Source organism: Amphiprion ocellaris, chromosome 8 (genome assembly GCF_022539595.1).
Source record: "Amphiprion ocellaris isolate individual 3 ecotype Okinawa chromosome 8, ASM2253959v1, whole genome shotgun sequence".
Taxonomy (NCBI): domain Eukaryota; kingdom Metazoa; phylum Chordata; class Actinopteri; family Pomacentridae; genus Amphiprion; species Amphiprion ocellaris.
In genome coordinates, this window is record NC_072773.1 from 31,019,733 (window position 1) to 31,037,797 (window position 18,065).

At 42.3% G+C, this 18,065-nt stretch overlaps 1 protein-coding gene across 5 annotated transcripts in view; it reads left to right on the forward strand.

Moving 5' to 3' along the window:
- The window catches only part of arhgef25a (Rho guanine nucleotide exchange factor (GEF) 25a), a 50,597-nt gene that overhangs the window by 7,848 nt on the left and 24,684 nt on the right, over positions 1-18,065 (forward strand). Inside the window, exon 1 of one of the 5 annotated variants that reach the window (XM_023283811.3) lies at positions 7,677-8,190. The exons of the other annotated variants lie outside the window; for them this stretch is intronic. Coding sequence (XP_023139579.1) covers positions 8,085-8,190 — 106 coding nt within the window. The 5' untranslated portion in view covers positions 7,677-8,084. Of the gene's footprint in view, positions 1-7,676; positions 8,191-18,065 lie in introns of those variants that run through there. 5 annotated transcript variants of the gene reach the window in all.

Here is an 18,065-nt window from a genome sequence, read left to right on the forward strand (position 1 = left end):
TGAGAAGAAGAGAACAGGACAGTTACTCCGTGACTTCTCCTCCTTGATGGGATCTCAGCCAAAAAAATCCCCAAAAACCTCCCCCCTCACACCAACTGGTCCACAATGCCAGTTTGCCTTAATTGGCGCTCAGCTTAGAAATGAAGGAAGGAAGAAATAGAGAGAGAGAGAGAGAGAGAGGAACTAAGGAAGAAAATGCAAGGGAGAAAGAGGTAGGAAAATGAAATGTAAGTGAGCATATTTTGGCAGGATTTCAGCTGGCTGATAGGGTGAAGAGAGGCTAATGTCAGTGGGGGGTTGGGGAACACGCTGCGAATAAGCAACTGCATATCTGTTGAACTGAGAGTTGCTGTACCTATTAGTATTCATGCTTATGTCATACGAATTCTGTATTTGTGCCTGTTCCTTCTGTAGCTTAAGTGTGTGTGTGTGTACATTATTACTGTACATTATGAACTGCAGGATGTATCATGTTTATAATATAGCGTCAAATTACAAGAACTTTAGGGGATTGTGTGTATTTGCATGAGCTAGTTTACAGCCATAAATCATACTTGAGATTCCACTCTGAACAAGCCTCCTAAATATGACTGACTGTCTTCTTCACAGTGGAAACACTGCATTTTCTCTGTTTGGCTGCTTGGCTTAAATAACAAAAATCTTCTATTTACTAGAGCGTTATGCTACAGACAAGCCTTGAGGTCCAGACCAGTGTACATGCATTGATTTATTTATTTTTTTCCGTCATCCAGGTCTCTTCATCCACATGTGCACAAGCATACGTGTGCAGATGAATCATGTTTAGCATGTGTGTGGGAGAAGGAGTGAGGGAGCAAAGGCGACAGATAAAAGGAGAGAGATGAATGTGTGTTAATGCGGGCCTCACGTCACATCCCCCGTTCCTCCCTTCAAGCCAGAGGAGGAACATTTTTTCCATATTTCTGTTAACATTCAGAGCTTTGTACGTGTCTGCTGGGCCAATTTCTTTGCTCATTTATTGAAAGGCTTCGTTCCATATCGAGAAAGGGATGCTGTAGGTGTTGAATGTCAGAGCTGATCCACAGAAATGGGTTCTTAGTCACAAAAGTCAGCATTCAGTATAGCAGCGGATCGGTCCACCCAGTGACTTATGATGATATGAAAAGGTTCCTATATGAAATATTTGTATTCTAAGCATTTGGGATACTGTTGTTGGAGAAAATATTGATCTATAGAACTAGACTAAACATTTTCTCATGTTTGCTGTTTTTTGAAGCAGCACTGCTGGCTGAGTGAACCAATTCAATTCAATTAAATTCAGTCTTGTTTATATACCACTAAGCCATAACATAAGCCCTCTCAGTACACTCTACATAATAAGGTCAAGACTTTACATGATCATAGAGAGAAACCCAACAATTCCCCATTGAGCAAGAACATTTTGACTGCGGAGAGAAAATACACCTTTTTCACACAATGAAATAAAACCAGGCTCAGGGTGTGCAGCCGCCTGCCTCAACTGGTCGGGGTGAGGAGGGAGTGGAGAGTGACAACGTGAGCAACTGAGAAAAAACAATAAACACTGAGCAGGTTGATAAGGTCACTAACCATAGAAACATGTAGCTCCAGAGACAGCGATACCTGCAGGAAGCTACAGAGTAGAGTACAGAGGATATACAAAGTCAGAGATGTGCAAATGTGGCATATAAATATTTGGAAAAGGAAAAAAAGGACCATAGAGGAGAGGTTCCCCCTGCATAATGGGAAGATCCACAGCAGCTAAGGCCTTTAGCAACACAACTAATGGCTAGTTTGGGGTCACTTCTGCTAGTCCAAACTAAGCTTCAACACCCTATTATGAGTATAGAAAAGGTGTCTGAACCCAAACTGAGAGCTGATTCCACAGCAAATGAGCCTGATAGCTGAAGGCTCTGCCTGCTGTTCTGCTTCTGGAAACTCTCGGAACCACAAGTAAACCTACAGTCTGAGAATAAAGTGCCCTATTGACACAATATGCAGTCTTAAAGATCTGATAGAGCTTAGTCATTAAGGACTTTGTATGTGAAAAGAAAGATTTTAATTCCTCTTCTTGATTTTACATGAACTGATTGAAGAGAAACTAATATAACAATATGACCTGATCAGTCTAGAAGTAACAAAATGCTAATTCTGGCAATATTGCACTGGTAAAGATGGTCATCCTGAAGACCAGTTTTATGTGTGAGTTCAAGGAGATATCCAGATAAAAACAAAGTAAACAGTGACAAAAAATCTGTTGTTGTTCCTGGAGGCCAAAGTAATGCCATTCAGAGTAACTATATGACTTGTCGTGAACTCAGGTATTGCGGGCCAAACACATTAACTGTATTTGTTTAGAAGTCAAAAATTACAGATTATCAAACCCCTTATGTATTTAAGATATCCTTGAAGCTTGACTACCCTATTTATTTTGCCTGGCTTCATAGATATTTATAGCAGGGTATCTTCTGCATAGCAACAGACATTTCTGCAGTGTCTCGCAATTACATTGCCTAATGGAAGCATGTATAAATTGAAAAATATCAGACCTACATGACTAACTTTTCTGTGCATGGAAGAATCATTATTAACATGAAGAAACTGGAATCTCTCTGATAAATATGATTTAAACCAGTATGGTGCTGTTCCTTTTGTCCATATGACACGTTCGCATGTCTATAGTTAAATGGTGTAATCAGTGATGTCAAACACAGCACTGAGATTCAGCAGCACAAGTATAGAGACGAGTCCATTGTCTGAAGATGTGAAAACTTTCACCACTGCTGTTCCTGGATATTGTTGGCTGAAACACCTCGATGAAGAAGCTTTGTAAGTAGAGGTTTAGTTGCAGCAATCTTAAAAGTCTGTAGAACCTAGATTGTTGATCAAAATAGATTGATCTAATATGCAGCTTTTAATTAGGGGTAGAACATCCTTGAGCAGTTGGGATCAGCTCTAGATCAGATTTAGATGAAGCAGTTGTTTAAACTGAGAAATCTATAGGAGAGAAGTAGAATAAATACAAACTAAAAACACTGTAGTTGATGATAAATCTGTGACAGTTGTGGAAAGGATCAGGTGATTTTTTCCTCTAACAGCTACAATTTAAAAGCAATGTACAAATGCCCCTCACGGCTTTTCTTGTAGAAACCCACTCCTGCAGCTTCTACCTTAAGAGCACATGAAAGGATTCTCCTGCATTCACTTCATGATTTGTGAATGCATCTCAAGAGCAATGCATTCTTTATCATTTCTCCACTGCCAAGCTGTTGTTTGTGCTGAATGATAGTGCAGGCAGTGTTTGTTAAATTTGTAGTGCTCAGCCCTTGGATTCTTTGTTTTATTTTGTTACTTTTAAGTCTTCTGTTGTGCTGTCAAATCCATTGTTTCTCTGCCTGCTTTGAATTATACTCCTATGCTTGGACAGTATTTTGCAGCCATATCAGCGTCAGACAAATGGAGACATTCAGAAACGGTGACTTGCCCCTTCAATCACAGTCGCTTAAAGCATCCATTATAAGCAAAGAAATTGAGAGATGGCGGGTGGCTGGGATGGAGAGAGGGAGGTGATCTGTCTATATCTGAGCAGTGTGTTGAATGTGACAAACCAGGGCAATAAATATGTTTCTTTTGCATTTCTACATCTAGTGAAGAACTTCCTTGCCATGCATTTTATAGCTGCTTTAGTTTGCTCTGTTTGTGGGTGAGGGGAAACAGGAATGGTAAGCGAAAGATGGCGGGAAGTCTAATGTAACCGTGTTTGTGTACTTTATGTGGCTAACAGGTGAGGCAGGAACGCTCATCTGTTTGCTCTGACTATCTCCTGCAGATGACAGAAACATCCTGACAGCATTCTGCTGCTACCCTGTCACTGTGGATAGATGGATGCTGCACAGACAGCTCTGCCAACCACCGAAACACTTGACAGTACACTTCAGGGATGTGTGCGTTTGTGTGTGTGGTGGTTCAATGCCAGCCGATACTGAGCCTTCTCTTGTTTCCATTGATGCCCCCAAGAGAGACCTGAGTGGGTGCTGTGATACTGCCCATCTTTGTTGCAGCAATCAGGTGGTGATTTCCACACAATCGGATTGTAGCCTGTGAAAGGAGCATGGCGTGATGCGCCCTGCAAAAGTGAAATGAGATCACACACTGAGTCATAAGCTCAGCAGCTTCGGGCCTTGGAAACGCTGTTTGTTAGTCAGAAAATAATTGGTTGCGTCGCCGAATACTCGGTGTGTCATAAAACCTTTGTCTTCTTCCTTCCTGTGCCGGGTTTATCTTTAGTTGTTTACTTGATTGAAGCTGCCTTACTTACTGACATTTGAACAGACTTGGATTTCATCTGTAAATGAGGCTAATGAGTCGTAATCTAGATGTTAATTGAGTTTAATGTGCTCTGAAGTACACACATCTAAATATGGCAATGCGTAGTCTGTACTGAAATGTTGGCAATTACAGATCTCTGCAGCTTCCAGGTTTGTTACATTGACTCAGAAGGGAAAACAATGTCACAGTGCACAGAACTCCTTCCTAAGATTAGCGGCACACTTGTGTCTTGAATTAGACCCATATGCACATCTAATAATCTGACACTTAATTTTAAGACATTTAAATAAGCACAGATATGATTGTGTTGAATCACACACACACATTATCTTCTGCAGGAAAGCCAAAATGGCAGGACATCCCGTAGACTTCTGGTTAAAGGCACTGATGAGTGAACGCGATCATATTAGCATATACATTTCTTTGCTGTTGTCTGAGTTGATGAGTGTACAGCCAGGTAGTATGATGATGCTGCTCTGGTAGACTGCTAGAGACATACTATGTTAGCCTCTGTGGGCATAAAGAGCAGGAGTGCTTTTAATTCATGAATTATATTTTTTATATAGAGACCTTTTATTACATTGGCCAAGTGGTGGCACCCACAAAGACATGATTAGGTAAGTTAATCAGTGATGCTAAATTAGCTGTAGTGTCAGTGTATCTGTCCATCTCTGTGTGTTAGCCTTGTGATTTATTAGTGATCTGGCCAAGGTAAAACTTAAGCTCTAGTCTAGAACCTCAGACAGGATAAAGTGGGTATTGTTTATGGATACATGGGTAGGTTAGCCAAAAAAAGCAATTAAATTGAATAAATAAATAACAAATTAGAGGGATAGCAAATGAGGTGGGACCAGAAATTGCATTTATTAAAGGCAATAACTGTTCCAGATTTAAAACTGGCCCTTTTAAAGTACAGGGGGTCCTTGACTTAAGTCAGAATTCTGTTCTTATGGATCAACGTAAGTCGATTTTCACTTTAAGTTGGAACTCCGGTGAAAATGTAAACAAAGGCGTTTTGTGCATCACGATATCGATCAGTTCTTTGGAAAAGTCATGAATACCAACGACTTTCATGCATGTATGAATCCTTTTATAAAAAGATAACAGAATATCGTAATGGACTGATATTGTTGTTGATGTTGAGATATCAATGTTTATTGTTCAGTTCCAGATTTACTTAATGTCAGTGAATGTGCCATGTTTAGTTACTTCACCTCTGATTGGCTGACAGCCAGCAGTAGTGTGTGTGGAGTGAAAGAGAGCTGGGAACGCCGGCTAATTCTGGAGCATTGTTATAGTTTTTTGAAGTTATTTTGGCATTGGCTATGGCCCACAGCAGCCTGTGTGAAGATTCAATACATGACCAGGGAATGATAAAGTCTCACTTACTCATCAGAAGGTCGCTACAATATGTTGCACTGTTTTTACAACTTGATCTAATAATGCCGGTGTTCGTCAGTGTTTCGCCCTGTTCCGAGCATTTTTTTTTTATATCTAATTTTACTTCCATGTAGACGGCTTTCCTTTTCTTCGAAGCATCAGAAGAGTCTGACTTACGCTTGGGAGAGATAATGAAGGGTAAAAAGTTAGTGAATGTAGCACAATCCAAGGTGATGCACAATCGGAGAATGTAAACAAAGCTGTCTTATAGCACCGCATGACAACGTATTCGTTCGCTCTGCTCGCTAACTAGTTCCACATAACCAGTTCTGACGTAACGACGACACGCTGTAGGTCGAGGACGTCATAAACCGAGGACCCCATGTACTGTATCTACTTGTGTTTGAACCTCTGCACTATGATCTATAAACATGTCAAATACCATCTGTGATGAATCTCTTCATGTCACAATGTTGTCCCTTCCACTTGTATTTTATTTTGGTTGTTGTGACAAAGAAACTTGTATGCAATCATCTTGCTGTGAGCGATGCATGGTGCAGTTGTAGCACTCAACTGCACCACAGTTCAGCTTATTTGTGCTGAAGTATCTCCTTAATACATCATAGTATTGACGGTCCCACCCTCAGGATTAAATTCCTGATGCACAACCACATGAATGTCGAAGAACACAACGCGCTTGTTGCACTTCTGACCTAATACGCCTTCTGTGGCTGCTATTCTACTGCAAAGACTGATGCTTCTTCTCTGGATCATAGCTGCAGATCCATGTCCTATCATCGCTGACGATCCTCCATATGAAGACTTTCTCATCATGGGCGGTTGATGGACATAGAATGCGATGTTTGCGCTTTGCTTCCGTTTGCGATCCATGGTGAAATTGCAAATGCACACCTGCCAGTGATCACAGAAACACATGTAACACAGAGCCTGATGCTAATTGTGTGCTGTCACATGGAATCCTATCTCATGGCAGTTACTCCTTGCACCTGTTGCACATGTTCAGTACGTGCACAACAGGAACAGTCTCAGAACACCTCGTAGTTTACTTTTATTACCACACTATGTCCATTTTCTGATGATCGATCAAAAGATTCATTCAGAATATCAGGTTTCCATTGGAGAGTAGAGCAGATCTGGAACTTATTTAGACTGACTGATCCACTGAGTCTGTAAATTTCTTTGGTCATTCTGGCCCACAATGAACTACAGTGAATTATTAGGCTAAATGACTATTGTCTCTCACACACACTCACCAAGATTGCCAACATTGTGAAATATGACACCATCTGTTCACTCCATGGAAACACACACACACACACAAAAAACACTTTGCTGGCTCCATGATCATAGATGAACACAGCAGCCAGTCAATACTGCAGCAGTCCCAGCCAGGAGAGCCCACGATGATCCACACAAGGATAAATTATTAAAGTGCCAGAAAGTCTCTCACACACTGTAACACGCTTACCAGAAAACACAGGAGACCCTCAACCTAACATGGCCTGTACTCTGTAAATAGCATTATTTATCACAACAGACCTGGGTGTTACTATTCCAGGGTCAGAGAGCGTGTCATTTCATCGGGTTACAGATACCTAAGAGCCCCTGCAAGCATTACCAACGCTAAGATGAGACTCAAGAATGTAGAAAAGAGGATAACAGACAAGATGGGGGGCAGCAGATGAGAGAGGAAGCAGGAGGAGGCAGGGAAAAAAACAGCTGAGTGGAGGGACGAGAGAGACGGAGGGCAGGAAGAGAAAAAACTCGGGGAGTGGGAACCTTATCCTGGAATAGCCAGCAACTAGAGCTGCAGACTCCACCCTTCTCACCCCTCCCCTTACTCTCTCTGTTTCTCTCTCTCTCCCTTGCTATCTCTCTCCCTCTCTCTCTCTCTCTCTCTCTCTCTCTCTCTCTCTCTCTCTCTCTCTCTCTCACTGAAGCAGTCTCCCAGTCTGTCATTTGACCAGGCAGTTCACAGAGGCGAGAGCTCAGCACCAAAAAGAAAGCAGAGGAAAAAACAGAGAGACAGAGCGAAGGCGGCACGTTCAATATTTAGCTTGCTGGAATGTTTCTTTCTTGCTGTTTATTACCAGATATAAAAAAAACCCAGTGAGTGAGGATTTCTTCTTTGGCTGCTGCTTTTGTGGACTCTTGGCTTGTTGGATGTGGGCTTTAACTCTGTTTGCCGTCAACTGAGGAGGAGGATCGGCTGACACGTTTTTTGGGGGGGGATTTACACTTTTGAGGAGTAAACCTCTACTTGTGTGAGAGCGAGAGACTTGAGGGAGGCCGAAAAGAGAGAAAGAGAGAGAGAGACAGTGCCGGGCCATGCCCACTTCTGCTAATGGTTCAACAGCATGAAAGGGGGCCACCATCACCATCGCCACCACAGAGGCTGTGGCTGCCAACACTTGTTCCGTAAAGTCCTGGCCAAGTGTGGCTGCTGCTATGCCAGAGTCAGAGGTCAGTGTCACACACAAATGCATAAACACGTTGATTGTCATTGAAACTGTTGGAGTTTCTTTGCTTTGGGACACGGTTTTGTTCTTTAAAAATGTGTGTATGAGTAGTTTTCGCTCACTCTCCTCTCCGTCTCCTCAGTATTTGCTTAGATGTCCACCCATGTCTGCCTTGTCTCCCCTTCCTTTCCTGTGAGCATATGCTAATCGTTTAAATGTAAGCCTCAATCCTCTCCCCTGCTCTCTGCGCCTCCAGCTAAAGCAACAGATGTGTGTCACACACTTCAGAGCAAAAAAGGGGAAAAAAGTCCTTCCTACAGATGAGACTGTACAGTGAGAAGCAGGAAAGAGGACATGCATCACACAGGCTTCCACTGAAAACAGAGAGGAAGAAACAGAGCCACAGTGTGTGTTTGGGATTTGAAAAGTGTCCTCATCATGATGATTGTGTGTCATTCAGTTATGTGCAGCACGTGGATGGATGAAACACACAGGGGGGTGGGCGACTGAACTATGAAACATTCCTCTACCCCAAACAGTGGGAGCCGAACAAAACAGCAGTAATCCCCCCTCCAGCACCACCACCTCCCAGCCCTCTCACTGTCTTTACCTCCAACTCTGCTGTTTGTTGTAATGAAGTGCAGCATAAATAGCAGCAGTCCATTAGAAAAGTGTGGTTGAGTTAAAGCAGCGGGTGGCACGGTATGTAATAACAACGAAGCCGGTGAGCTCACACAGGTCATTTGTTTGAAGTTGACACAAAAGTCAGGACTCGGTGTAAGAATCAGCTGGCAGCAGCCTTAGAAAAATCTGAAACTTCTTACTATCGCTGCCTGACAGTTGTTTCTCTGCCCCTGTTGCTGCCTTGTACACACACATGACCTCTGTCCTGTTGGCTCAGAGGCAAAGTTAAAACAACAGCGGTGTCTAATAGCACTATATGAGTTTACACTGCAGTGCCACGCTGTGTGTTTGTTCCCTTTTTACAAGCCTACATCAAAGGTATAAACAGTGGACCTACCCATTGAGGCTCTGTACTTAAGGGCGGCTGAGGAGTGGTGGGGGGGCTCATGAAGTCGACTTTCATATTGTTGGCCAGCGTTGTTGGATGCATACCTCAGATTCCTTCAGTTTAATCTCTTATGTAATGGATATTCTCCTTTTCCATCGCCTACAGCTCCCCACTGCACCTCTACCATGTTATCATAGCAAATATACACGCACACACACACACACACACACACACACACACACACACACACACACACACACACACACACACACTCAGTCCGATCATCATATATAAACATGCGGGGGATAGAAACATTTCAGGCTATTAAAAGAAATCTCAATAAACACATGGCAAGATCATTATTCCAAAAGTACAGATTTCTTTAAACAACTTCCAGCATATTTGGAGGCTGTTTTTCACCCAACAGGACCAAATGAGATGCTTTAGATTTTACAGTTCGAAGCAGGAGACCCCCAGATCTCACTTTACTGCCTGAACAGGAGAAATATGAGAGTTCTATTCCTCCTGGAGAGACCACATTATAAAACTACAGTAGTCTCCACAGTAACCTAACTGGTAATGTGAAGTTGTGTGCTCTATAAAACCTCCTCATTGAATGTGTAAAGTAGATTTCTATGTAGCTACCGCTGGTGCAGTCCCACTAGTGTGTCGCAGAGCTCACATGCAGCCTTCTACATACTGCAAAGCAATTTCTATAATTAACACAATGTCAGGAGGGAAAGGGTCAGCTGTGGAGTTTGTTTTTTTTTAATAATATTTCCACTTCCTTTCCTTTCTCTCTTTAAAAAAAGATCTAATCTCCTGCAACCACGTCCCTTCTCGAATACATTTGACTTTTCAAACTCATTTACGGTATCTTTCTGCAGCTCGAACTAATCCACTGAGTGTTAAAGGGACACACAGGACCCCAATATTTCTGTGGTGTTTACAGGAAAAATACTGAACAATGCAGGCCTGACTACACTGAGCAAGGCCATCAGCATGCTACCAAATAATGTCTGTTTTCACAAAACAACAGCTGAAGCGGTGCCTGGATTTTCTTATCTGAGGTAATCAGGGTCAAAATACAGATAGTAGCTTATTGTGAGCTGCCAGATTTCCAACGGGGCTCTGATATCAACAGCAGACAAAGACTTTCCGTTTTGTCATCTTTTTTATCATAGTGACAGGTTGTCGTGCTTTTTTCTATTCTGTTTATGATGCATTTACATCATTCATTGATTCTAAAAAAACACTCAACTGACACGAGAGGAAATTACCATGTGCTGCATGACTCACTCCCTACTTAGACATAATGACACTTACTTGTACGCCGAATGGTGACACACTCTGCACCGTATGTGCCTTCGTCACGCACGCTCTGATCGGCACGCTCACACATCGCTTTCACTGAGTAAACGTCTAAACTTGAGTAACTTTGGCAGATGTCACTCGGACTAAATGACGTGTCGAGGGAAATCATCAATCCTGCTTTTAACTTGTTTGCTTTTATGGAGAAAAGGGACTGCAGGCAAATCAATGGCTTTCTGTGGCCTTACACAGACTGTCCGGCCACACTTTTTTTCATGCCTTAATCAATATGCAATGAAACAGCAGCACAAGAAGCAGAGTCCTTAGTTCAGCATGATAATGTGTGCTGTTTGTTGCAGCACTGAGCGTGCAGTTGTGTTTATTACGCCACTGACAAGTGCTAGAAGCTATGAAGGCAGGAGCTGGAGGAAGTATATAAACATGAGTGCAGGGGGAGGGGAGGGATTATTGATCTCAGCTGTACTGATGGTGATAGAGGAGGGCAGAAAGATGGACAGGTGGAGAGATGGGTATAATGAAAGAGAAAAGCACATATCATTTTAGCTCTGATATTAGCGCTGCTCTGCGCAGCACATTAGCAGATTGGCTGCCAGAGGGCCATTAGTGGGGGCTGCTTCCCAGCAAAGACTGTTGACAAACCATTTAAAAATAGATGGTGTGTTACTGTCTTATATTGTCCACACTCAGTTAAATTCATAGCCCAGAGGGAGAAAATGCGGGATTGTCCAAATCACGTCTCATAGGAAGTTGTGTGTTTTGGGAACTGTGTTTAACGTGCGAGAGAAAGGTGGAATAAAATAGCAAAGCACTGAACAAATGTCTGTTCACTCCTTGGAGGATGAAATACCGACTTTAAAACAAAGCAAGGAATTCACATAAAAATGCTGTACAGACTTTTGATAACGACGCCAACAATGTTTTCTCTATACATACATGGTAATGTTAAGCATGATACCTCTACATTTGAAGCCAACACTGTCATTTCTGCAATTCATATTTTCTGCAGTGCAGCCTCCCACACACCTAATGGTATTTGGGATGCACCCTGAGGCAAATCTAATATACATACATGCCGTCTGTCAGAGAAGCACAGTCAACAAAACAGAGATAAGAATGGAGCAGAGGTGAGATCGCACTTAAAGGCAAATAGTAAACCTACATGGAGAAAAATTATATTTTGAATAAATACCTCTTTACAAAAGATTTTCCCTGAATTGGCTCTGCAGAACGCATTTTAGGTCGAGCTAAAATACATGCCATGTTTCTGCTTATAAATCTGGTCTAAAAACATTTTCAAAATGCCTTTAAAAAACAAAAGAAAAAAAGAAGCTGAAGACAAAAAGCATAACCGAATTAGACTGACAATACATTTCTGAAAGGCTTCTCAAATTGGTTTGGTATTTGAAAGATGTGAAGGAGTGGGAAAAAGAAATACGTGAATAGACTTTCTGAAACACAAATGCATTGGAAAAAGACATTTATTGCAATAAAGTGCTTTCATCTATATATTTAAAGCTACGCATAAATACAGACTATAGTTAAATGTATAGCTATATAATTCTCCTTATGTAAGGTGTGCATGTAGAAGACAGAGGGAATAAAAATGTATGAAGATTTAGGATTTAGCATGACAAGAAGGCTTCGTCTGAGCCTCCTTTCTCTCTCTGTCTCTATTCTTATACACACACACACACACACACATACACACACACATATATAAAAGTGTCTCCAGTCATTTGGTTTTGCCTTTTGCTCAACATTTCCCTGACCTGCTCTGTTCCTCAACCGAGGCAGTAAGCAGCTTTACCTGTGTCTGCGAATTTACGGTAAAGATGACTTGGCAGCAGTCATTGCAGTGGCATAGCAACGAAAGTAATGTTTCCATGTGTGGATCCAAAATATCCATCTCTCTCCCTCCATAAGTATCTCTGTGCCCATCACATTCTTTCCCTCTTCTGTTGCTGCCTCTGAAGAGGGAAAAAGCTCTGTGCCGTCTTGTATATGCATCTATATGTATGCGCCCCACATACATCTGAGTGTGTGTTTATTTGGCCTGCTGTTGACTCATGCATGCAGTGTGTTAGGACAAGGATCCCCCACAGCAATGACACACGCATGCAACACACACATGCACAAGTATACATATATTTACATACTTGAATGGCAAAGACAGTGAGAGGAAAGGCGTGCATGTAAGATCGTAAGAAACAAACAGAGTCAAAAGTCAAATAACAGTGAAAGAAACTGTTTCCCACTTTATTGCTTGTGTAACACTTGCAAAAGCATATACATGTGCATTCAAGTCGGTTTCAACATCACAAATGACACATTTGCCTCAAGACCTTTGCAGCCTTTGCATCATGTATATTATTGGCAGCATAATGCACTGAGCTGCACAGCACAATCGCTGTATACAAGCCAAGGACAAAAATACACAAACATCTACATAATATGATAAATCTGTGTTTTGTGTGTGCTGATGTCAGAACAGTTAATTCAACCTGACAGTGTGAAGCAGTAAAATGCATGAATTTGGAAGGCTTGTTAATTTTTTTTAGCTATTCAGCAATGTTCAGCTTCAACACATGGCTTATTTGCTGCAGTTTCCAGCCAATTTAAACTGAAGTAGCCAAAAACATTGTAGGAAATTTTTGTCCACTTGTCCTTCGCAGATGAATCAGAGGGCATGATGTGTTACAGACCCCGGAGGTGGTCGGGTTCAGTGTCTTGCTCAAGGGCATTTCATCGGCGTGGTTGTTTTCACACACGGGGTCTCAATCCCCAAGGTTTCCCTCAGCTAACCTCCGACCCCAAGATGCACGAATAAATTTTCTTAACAAGTGGAGTGTGCTTCTGACGGAAAGCAGCACTGCTGGCAAATGTGGAGGGAAAATTGCTGTGACAGAACTAGTGTGTCTTTTTATGTCTCAGCTGGAGAACCTTCTTTGTCATCAGCTTATAAGGCAGACTTCAGACATTATGGAAAAAGCAACAAAAATAGCTGAAATTGAAGGTATGCTGGACTGCTGCGGCCCAGCCTTGTGTTCGGCAGTCTGAGATATTTTTAAACTTTGCACCCCAGCCCACCCTCCACCTCGTCATCTCCTCTTGCCCTCCCACCCAACCCCCTGCCTCCTTTCTGCTGTGCAACCAAATCTCCTCCATATTGTTTCTCCCTCGCACATGCAAAAGAAGAGGAAAAAAGCGACAGAGAGAAGTAGAGCGGGAGGGAAGGAAGAGGAGACTTGTGGCAGCCCAGTGTTGCCAGTCTCCCAGGTGGAGGAGGAGATCAGCCGGTCCTAATTTTGGTCTGAATGTTGCATGATCTGCTGGCTTGGAATGTGAACACCAAGTGGAGCATTAAGATCATTCCTGGGGCATTCTAGTTTTCTGTCTCTTCCTCCTCGTCTTCATTCCTCTCCCACAGCTTTCCCCCTGTCAGACTGGTCAACGTACACCCAGTCAGCCAGTTATTAATGATGCCTTCTCTCCTTCTCACTATTTTCACCATCTCCCTCTTTTTTCCTCCTCTCCTTGTTGCTCTGTTAAACAGCATTGCCCTGACATATTTCCAGGACTCCCATGCACCTCTGCTCCACTATCTCCCACACTCTTTCCCTCTCTTTTTTTCTCTTCCTCTGTTTGTAAATGTGCAGAGGAGAAGAATGAGGGAACAAATTATGAAACACAGGAGTGCATTCCATACCTTGTTTAGAAAGAATTCTCCAACAGCGTGGAGGGAGCCACTTCTCTCTGCGATTCTGCCCCCACTTTCAGCCCATATGGCTCTTTTTATGTCTGCCTTCATAAGGGGCGTCTGTGACATTTGCACTTTCTGTACTAATACTCGGTTATTACTCTTGTGGTGTTTTACTTGTTCCCCCTTATGTTCTTTCAAAATCTACAAATTCTAGCAGTGCTGTGATGAAGCGTGACTTGATAAAACTTTTCTCTTTCCAGTCAGAACATCTTTTTAAAATATCCAGCAGGATCGGAACATGCTTTCTGTCAGTCCCAGCAACAGGTTGACTACAACAATTACTTCAGTGGCCCCTCAGGCTGTCATAGGAGAGAGGTTTTCTTTTCTTTTTTTCTTTTTTGATTCTGGCTGCTTTCCTCTGGAGCTTTCCCCAGAGAAAACTTGATAGAGGCCTCACCGAGAAACTTTCCAAAACAGTGCACAAAGCAAAGCAAACAATGGGAAGTGACAACGCTGAGAGCGATGCGGGGTTGCGCCGAAGACGTGAGCTTTGACTACAATGCACAGGAGCTGAGCATGGTGCATTCACGCGAGTTGACCCTTAGAACAACAGCCAAGGAAAGGTTACCTTGTGCTTAAAGCTGCAGTAGGCAGAAATCTGAAAAAGACAGAGCTCCTCCTGCAGCTCTTTCCTCTCTGTACGAAACCCGTCCCATCAGAAGAGCTCGGGTATGTGCCCATGCTTCAAATGTGCAAAAATAGCCAAGAAAAAAAATAACAACTTGTGACCTTGTGCAAGATTCAAACTGCACTCTTCTGAGTCTTCTGTTTAATCCACTGAGCCATCATGCCCAGCTTTTTATGTGGGCTTTGCTGCACTTCGTAGTATCTCACCTGATCAGGGTAAAAAGACCTGTGACTGGCTAAACCTTCCAGCTAAGAGGATGTGCCTCTGCCTCGTTTCCTCTCACATCACTTAAATTGCAGGATACTGAAAGGTTATTATGGAATTTTAGCCCACTGACTTCAAAAAATGCCGCCTTTTCCAGCTTTGATCACATTTATAGTTAAATCTGCACATTTCTAACTGCTTTCCTTCATGTTAAAGGAAGCTCTAAACCCTTTAAGCAGAAGGTCAGTATAGAGAGCACGTCTTGACTTTTGACCTGCATTCTCCTTCGTGTTTGTCTCTCTGCGACTAGAGGATAGCTGTACAAGTTCATGCTTTATGAGTTGCATAAGAGTGTCTTGAGTGTTTGTAAATCACAGTATATTCTGGGTAAAACAGGACTCTTCAAACTAATAAACGTTGCTTTTTGGCTCCGTTCAATTCAGCGGAAAAATGTGAAAAGCGCAAGAAGGGTTTATACTGGGAAATTCAGTGATGTAAGTAAAAGATAAAAGCAAAACGTTTCCAAGAGGTTGCTGTAGTCTTTAATAAAGCTTTTCCATTTCCTCTGTCTGCTTCGCCACATTGTTAGCAAACCACAAATTGACCTGTTTTCCTCCTCTTTGTCAGCAGATGACACATCTGTCCGCAGGTAGCATTGATTGTTGCCATAGACACACAGCTCTAAGTTCACAGATAGCCTGCAGCTTGTCTATTGCAGCTAATACTTAAGGCTTAAAATCTGCCTCCGTGGCCTAGTTGTTAAGCCAAAACATGTATATCAGTCCCTGTTTGATTCAGTCTGGCCACCACATGTTTCATTCCCCTTTCCCTCTACCTTTGTTTCCTAGCAGCATCTTCACTGTTACCTGTCTAATAAAGGCTAAATAGTTTTTGTTTTTATGCTGCAGCAAAGCCAAGAGATATAATCGTTTCAATACCAAAAATTTAGGAACATCACCTCCAGGCTATCTCAGAATGTAAAGATGTGTTTTTGTGGTAAGAATCAAATGATGGTGAAACCACGGGCTCAGTATATGGTTTTCTAAGAAAGCAGTTTAGCAAGAAATGAAGCTGAAAAAGCTTTTAGAGGCAACAGTAAGTACAACAGTTACACTTTTTCCATTGCTGTTCTTTCCTGTGATCATTTAATTTGATTAAACTATCCAGAATTTACCATCCTTACGATAGTCAAAAGTGGATTTAGACCAGTGACTCCAGGTGGAACTGAGCCCTGGGTCATCCTGTAACACTTGAACGGATTTTGCGTATTCATAAGACACGCTCTTAATGACCATATGGAGAACTCTTGCAGCAAATGCAGGATCCGATCTGAAACAGACAAAAGCTGACAGGTGCAGATGGTTTTCTTGAATTTGGAATGAGCTTTTCAAAGGCACCCTTTGTGCGCGTGGCATTGTTTTACAAATAACCATAAGACATGAGAACATTTAGTGGCGTGCTACTGTATGAATATCAATGCAAATCTATGATGATGATTCCACTTGGTGCTCGTGTGTGTGCCACACGTGTGCATGTGTGTATTTACCGTATACAACATGAGTTGGTGTGTGTGTGTGTGTGTGTGCCCACATGTGTAGGTTGATTTCATGTCTTGCTGATGGCTAATCTTTTGTGCAGCTGTCCCTCACTCTCTTTCCTTCTGGGTTTAGTTGCTATGGCAATGAGAGTAGGGAGAAGTGGAGAGCCACGGAAAGGAATGAGAATATGTGTCTGGAAAGCCCATCAAGTCAGACTGAGAATCACTATAGCAGCACATCTTTACGTCTCCAGGTCAAAGCAGTGTACCACATCGTTAATTCTGCTGTTTTGGCACACAGACCTGTAATACTTACCCCAAACTCACAGTAGGCTTCAGACATGAGTGCATGTGATGCCACATATGAGGAATTCACCAGACAGGTAAGCAAATCCTCCTCATAATTCACATTGGACTCCTTTAGGTACATACAGCAGTCATTGGAGTTATGAGTGGAGTAGTGACCTTGTACAGGACTAGTGTGAAACGCAGTGAGAGCCTGGAGCTGAGAGGACCAGAGCTGTCAGGCAGACTGGGGCCAGGAGGAGAGGCTCCACATCCCCAGCAGGCACCACAGCTCTGCCTCCTGCTCTCCTCGCAGGCCTCCCGAGCAGGACTGCCATATGAAATCACAATCGCTTTTAATTTGCTCTGCGCTCTCGGCCACCTCGGGCTTAACGGCGGCCTTGTTTACCCCGAAACACGAGCGTGAGCCAGTTGTACTCTCAGTTTTTGCTTTTGCAGTGTGTGTGCCTAGAAAATCGCAGGGATGATCATCAGTGACTGTGCTGCCTGCCGCTAAAAAGGCACAAAAAGGTAGAGATGATCATCACATATACACACACACAGACAAACATGTACACAGAAGTACACATACACATAAGTGCCATGTAGACACTAGCAAGGTCCTGCAAGTGGTTTGTCATCCCACATTTTCTCAAAACATTAGTCTGTGGACTTTTTATAAAAATTTGGAAAATCGACAGAGCTACCACATTTTAGGTCCTTTTTGACAACTGATAAATGCCCTCATACAGTGAAGCATCCTTCCACATCTGCATAATGAACTTTTCTTGAGCATTTCTATTTTATGCTGCATTTCGCTTCAACTTCACAATATTTCAGAGACAAATGTAGTACTTTTCATTCCATTTATATTTTATTTAGTCCATTTTACATTTATATGGTACTTCAGTTACTAGTTACTTGTCAGATTTGGACCAGTAATAGAAATTCTAACTAACAAATAAATTATACCATGTACAATTTATCAGTTAAATTCAGGTCCACATTTACCAGGTGCAATGAGAAAGACAGTAAGTGTATTTTATTGCTGCCACTTTTGGTACTTTTACTTAAATGTGAATTATGCAGTTTTAATGCGCTTTTCATCAAATTCAATGAAA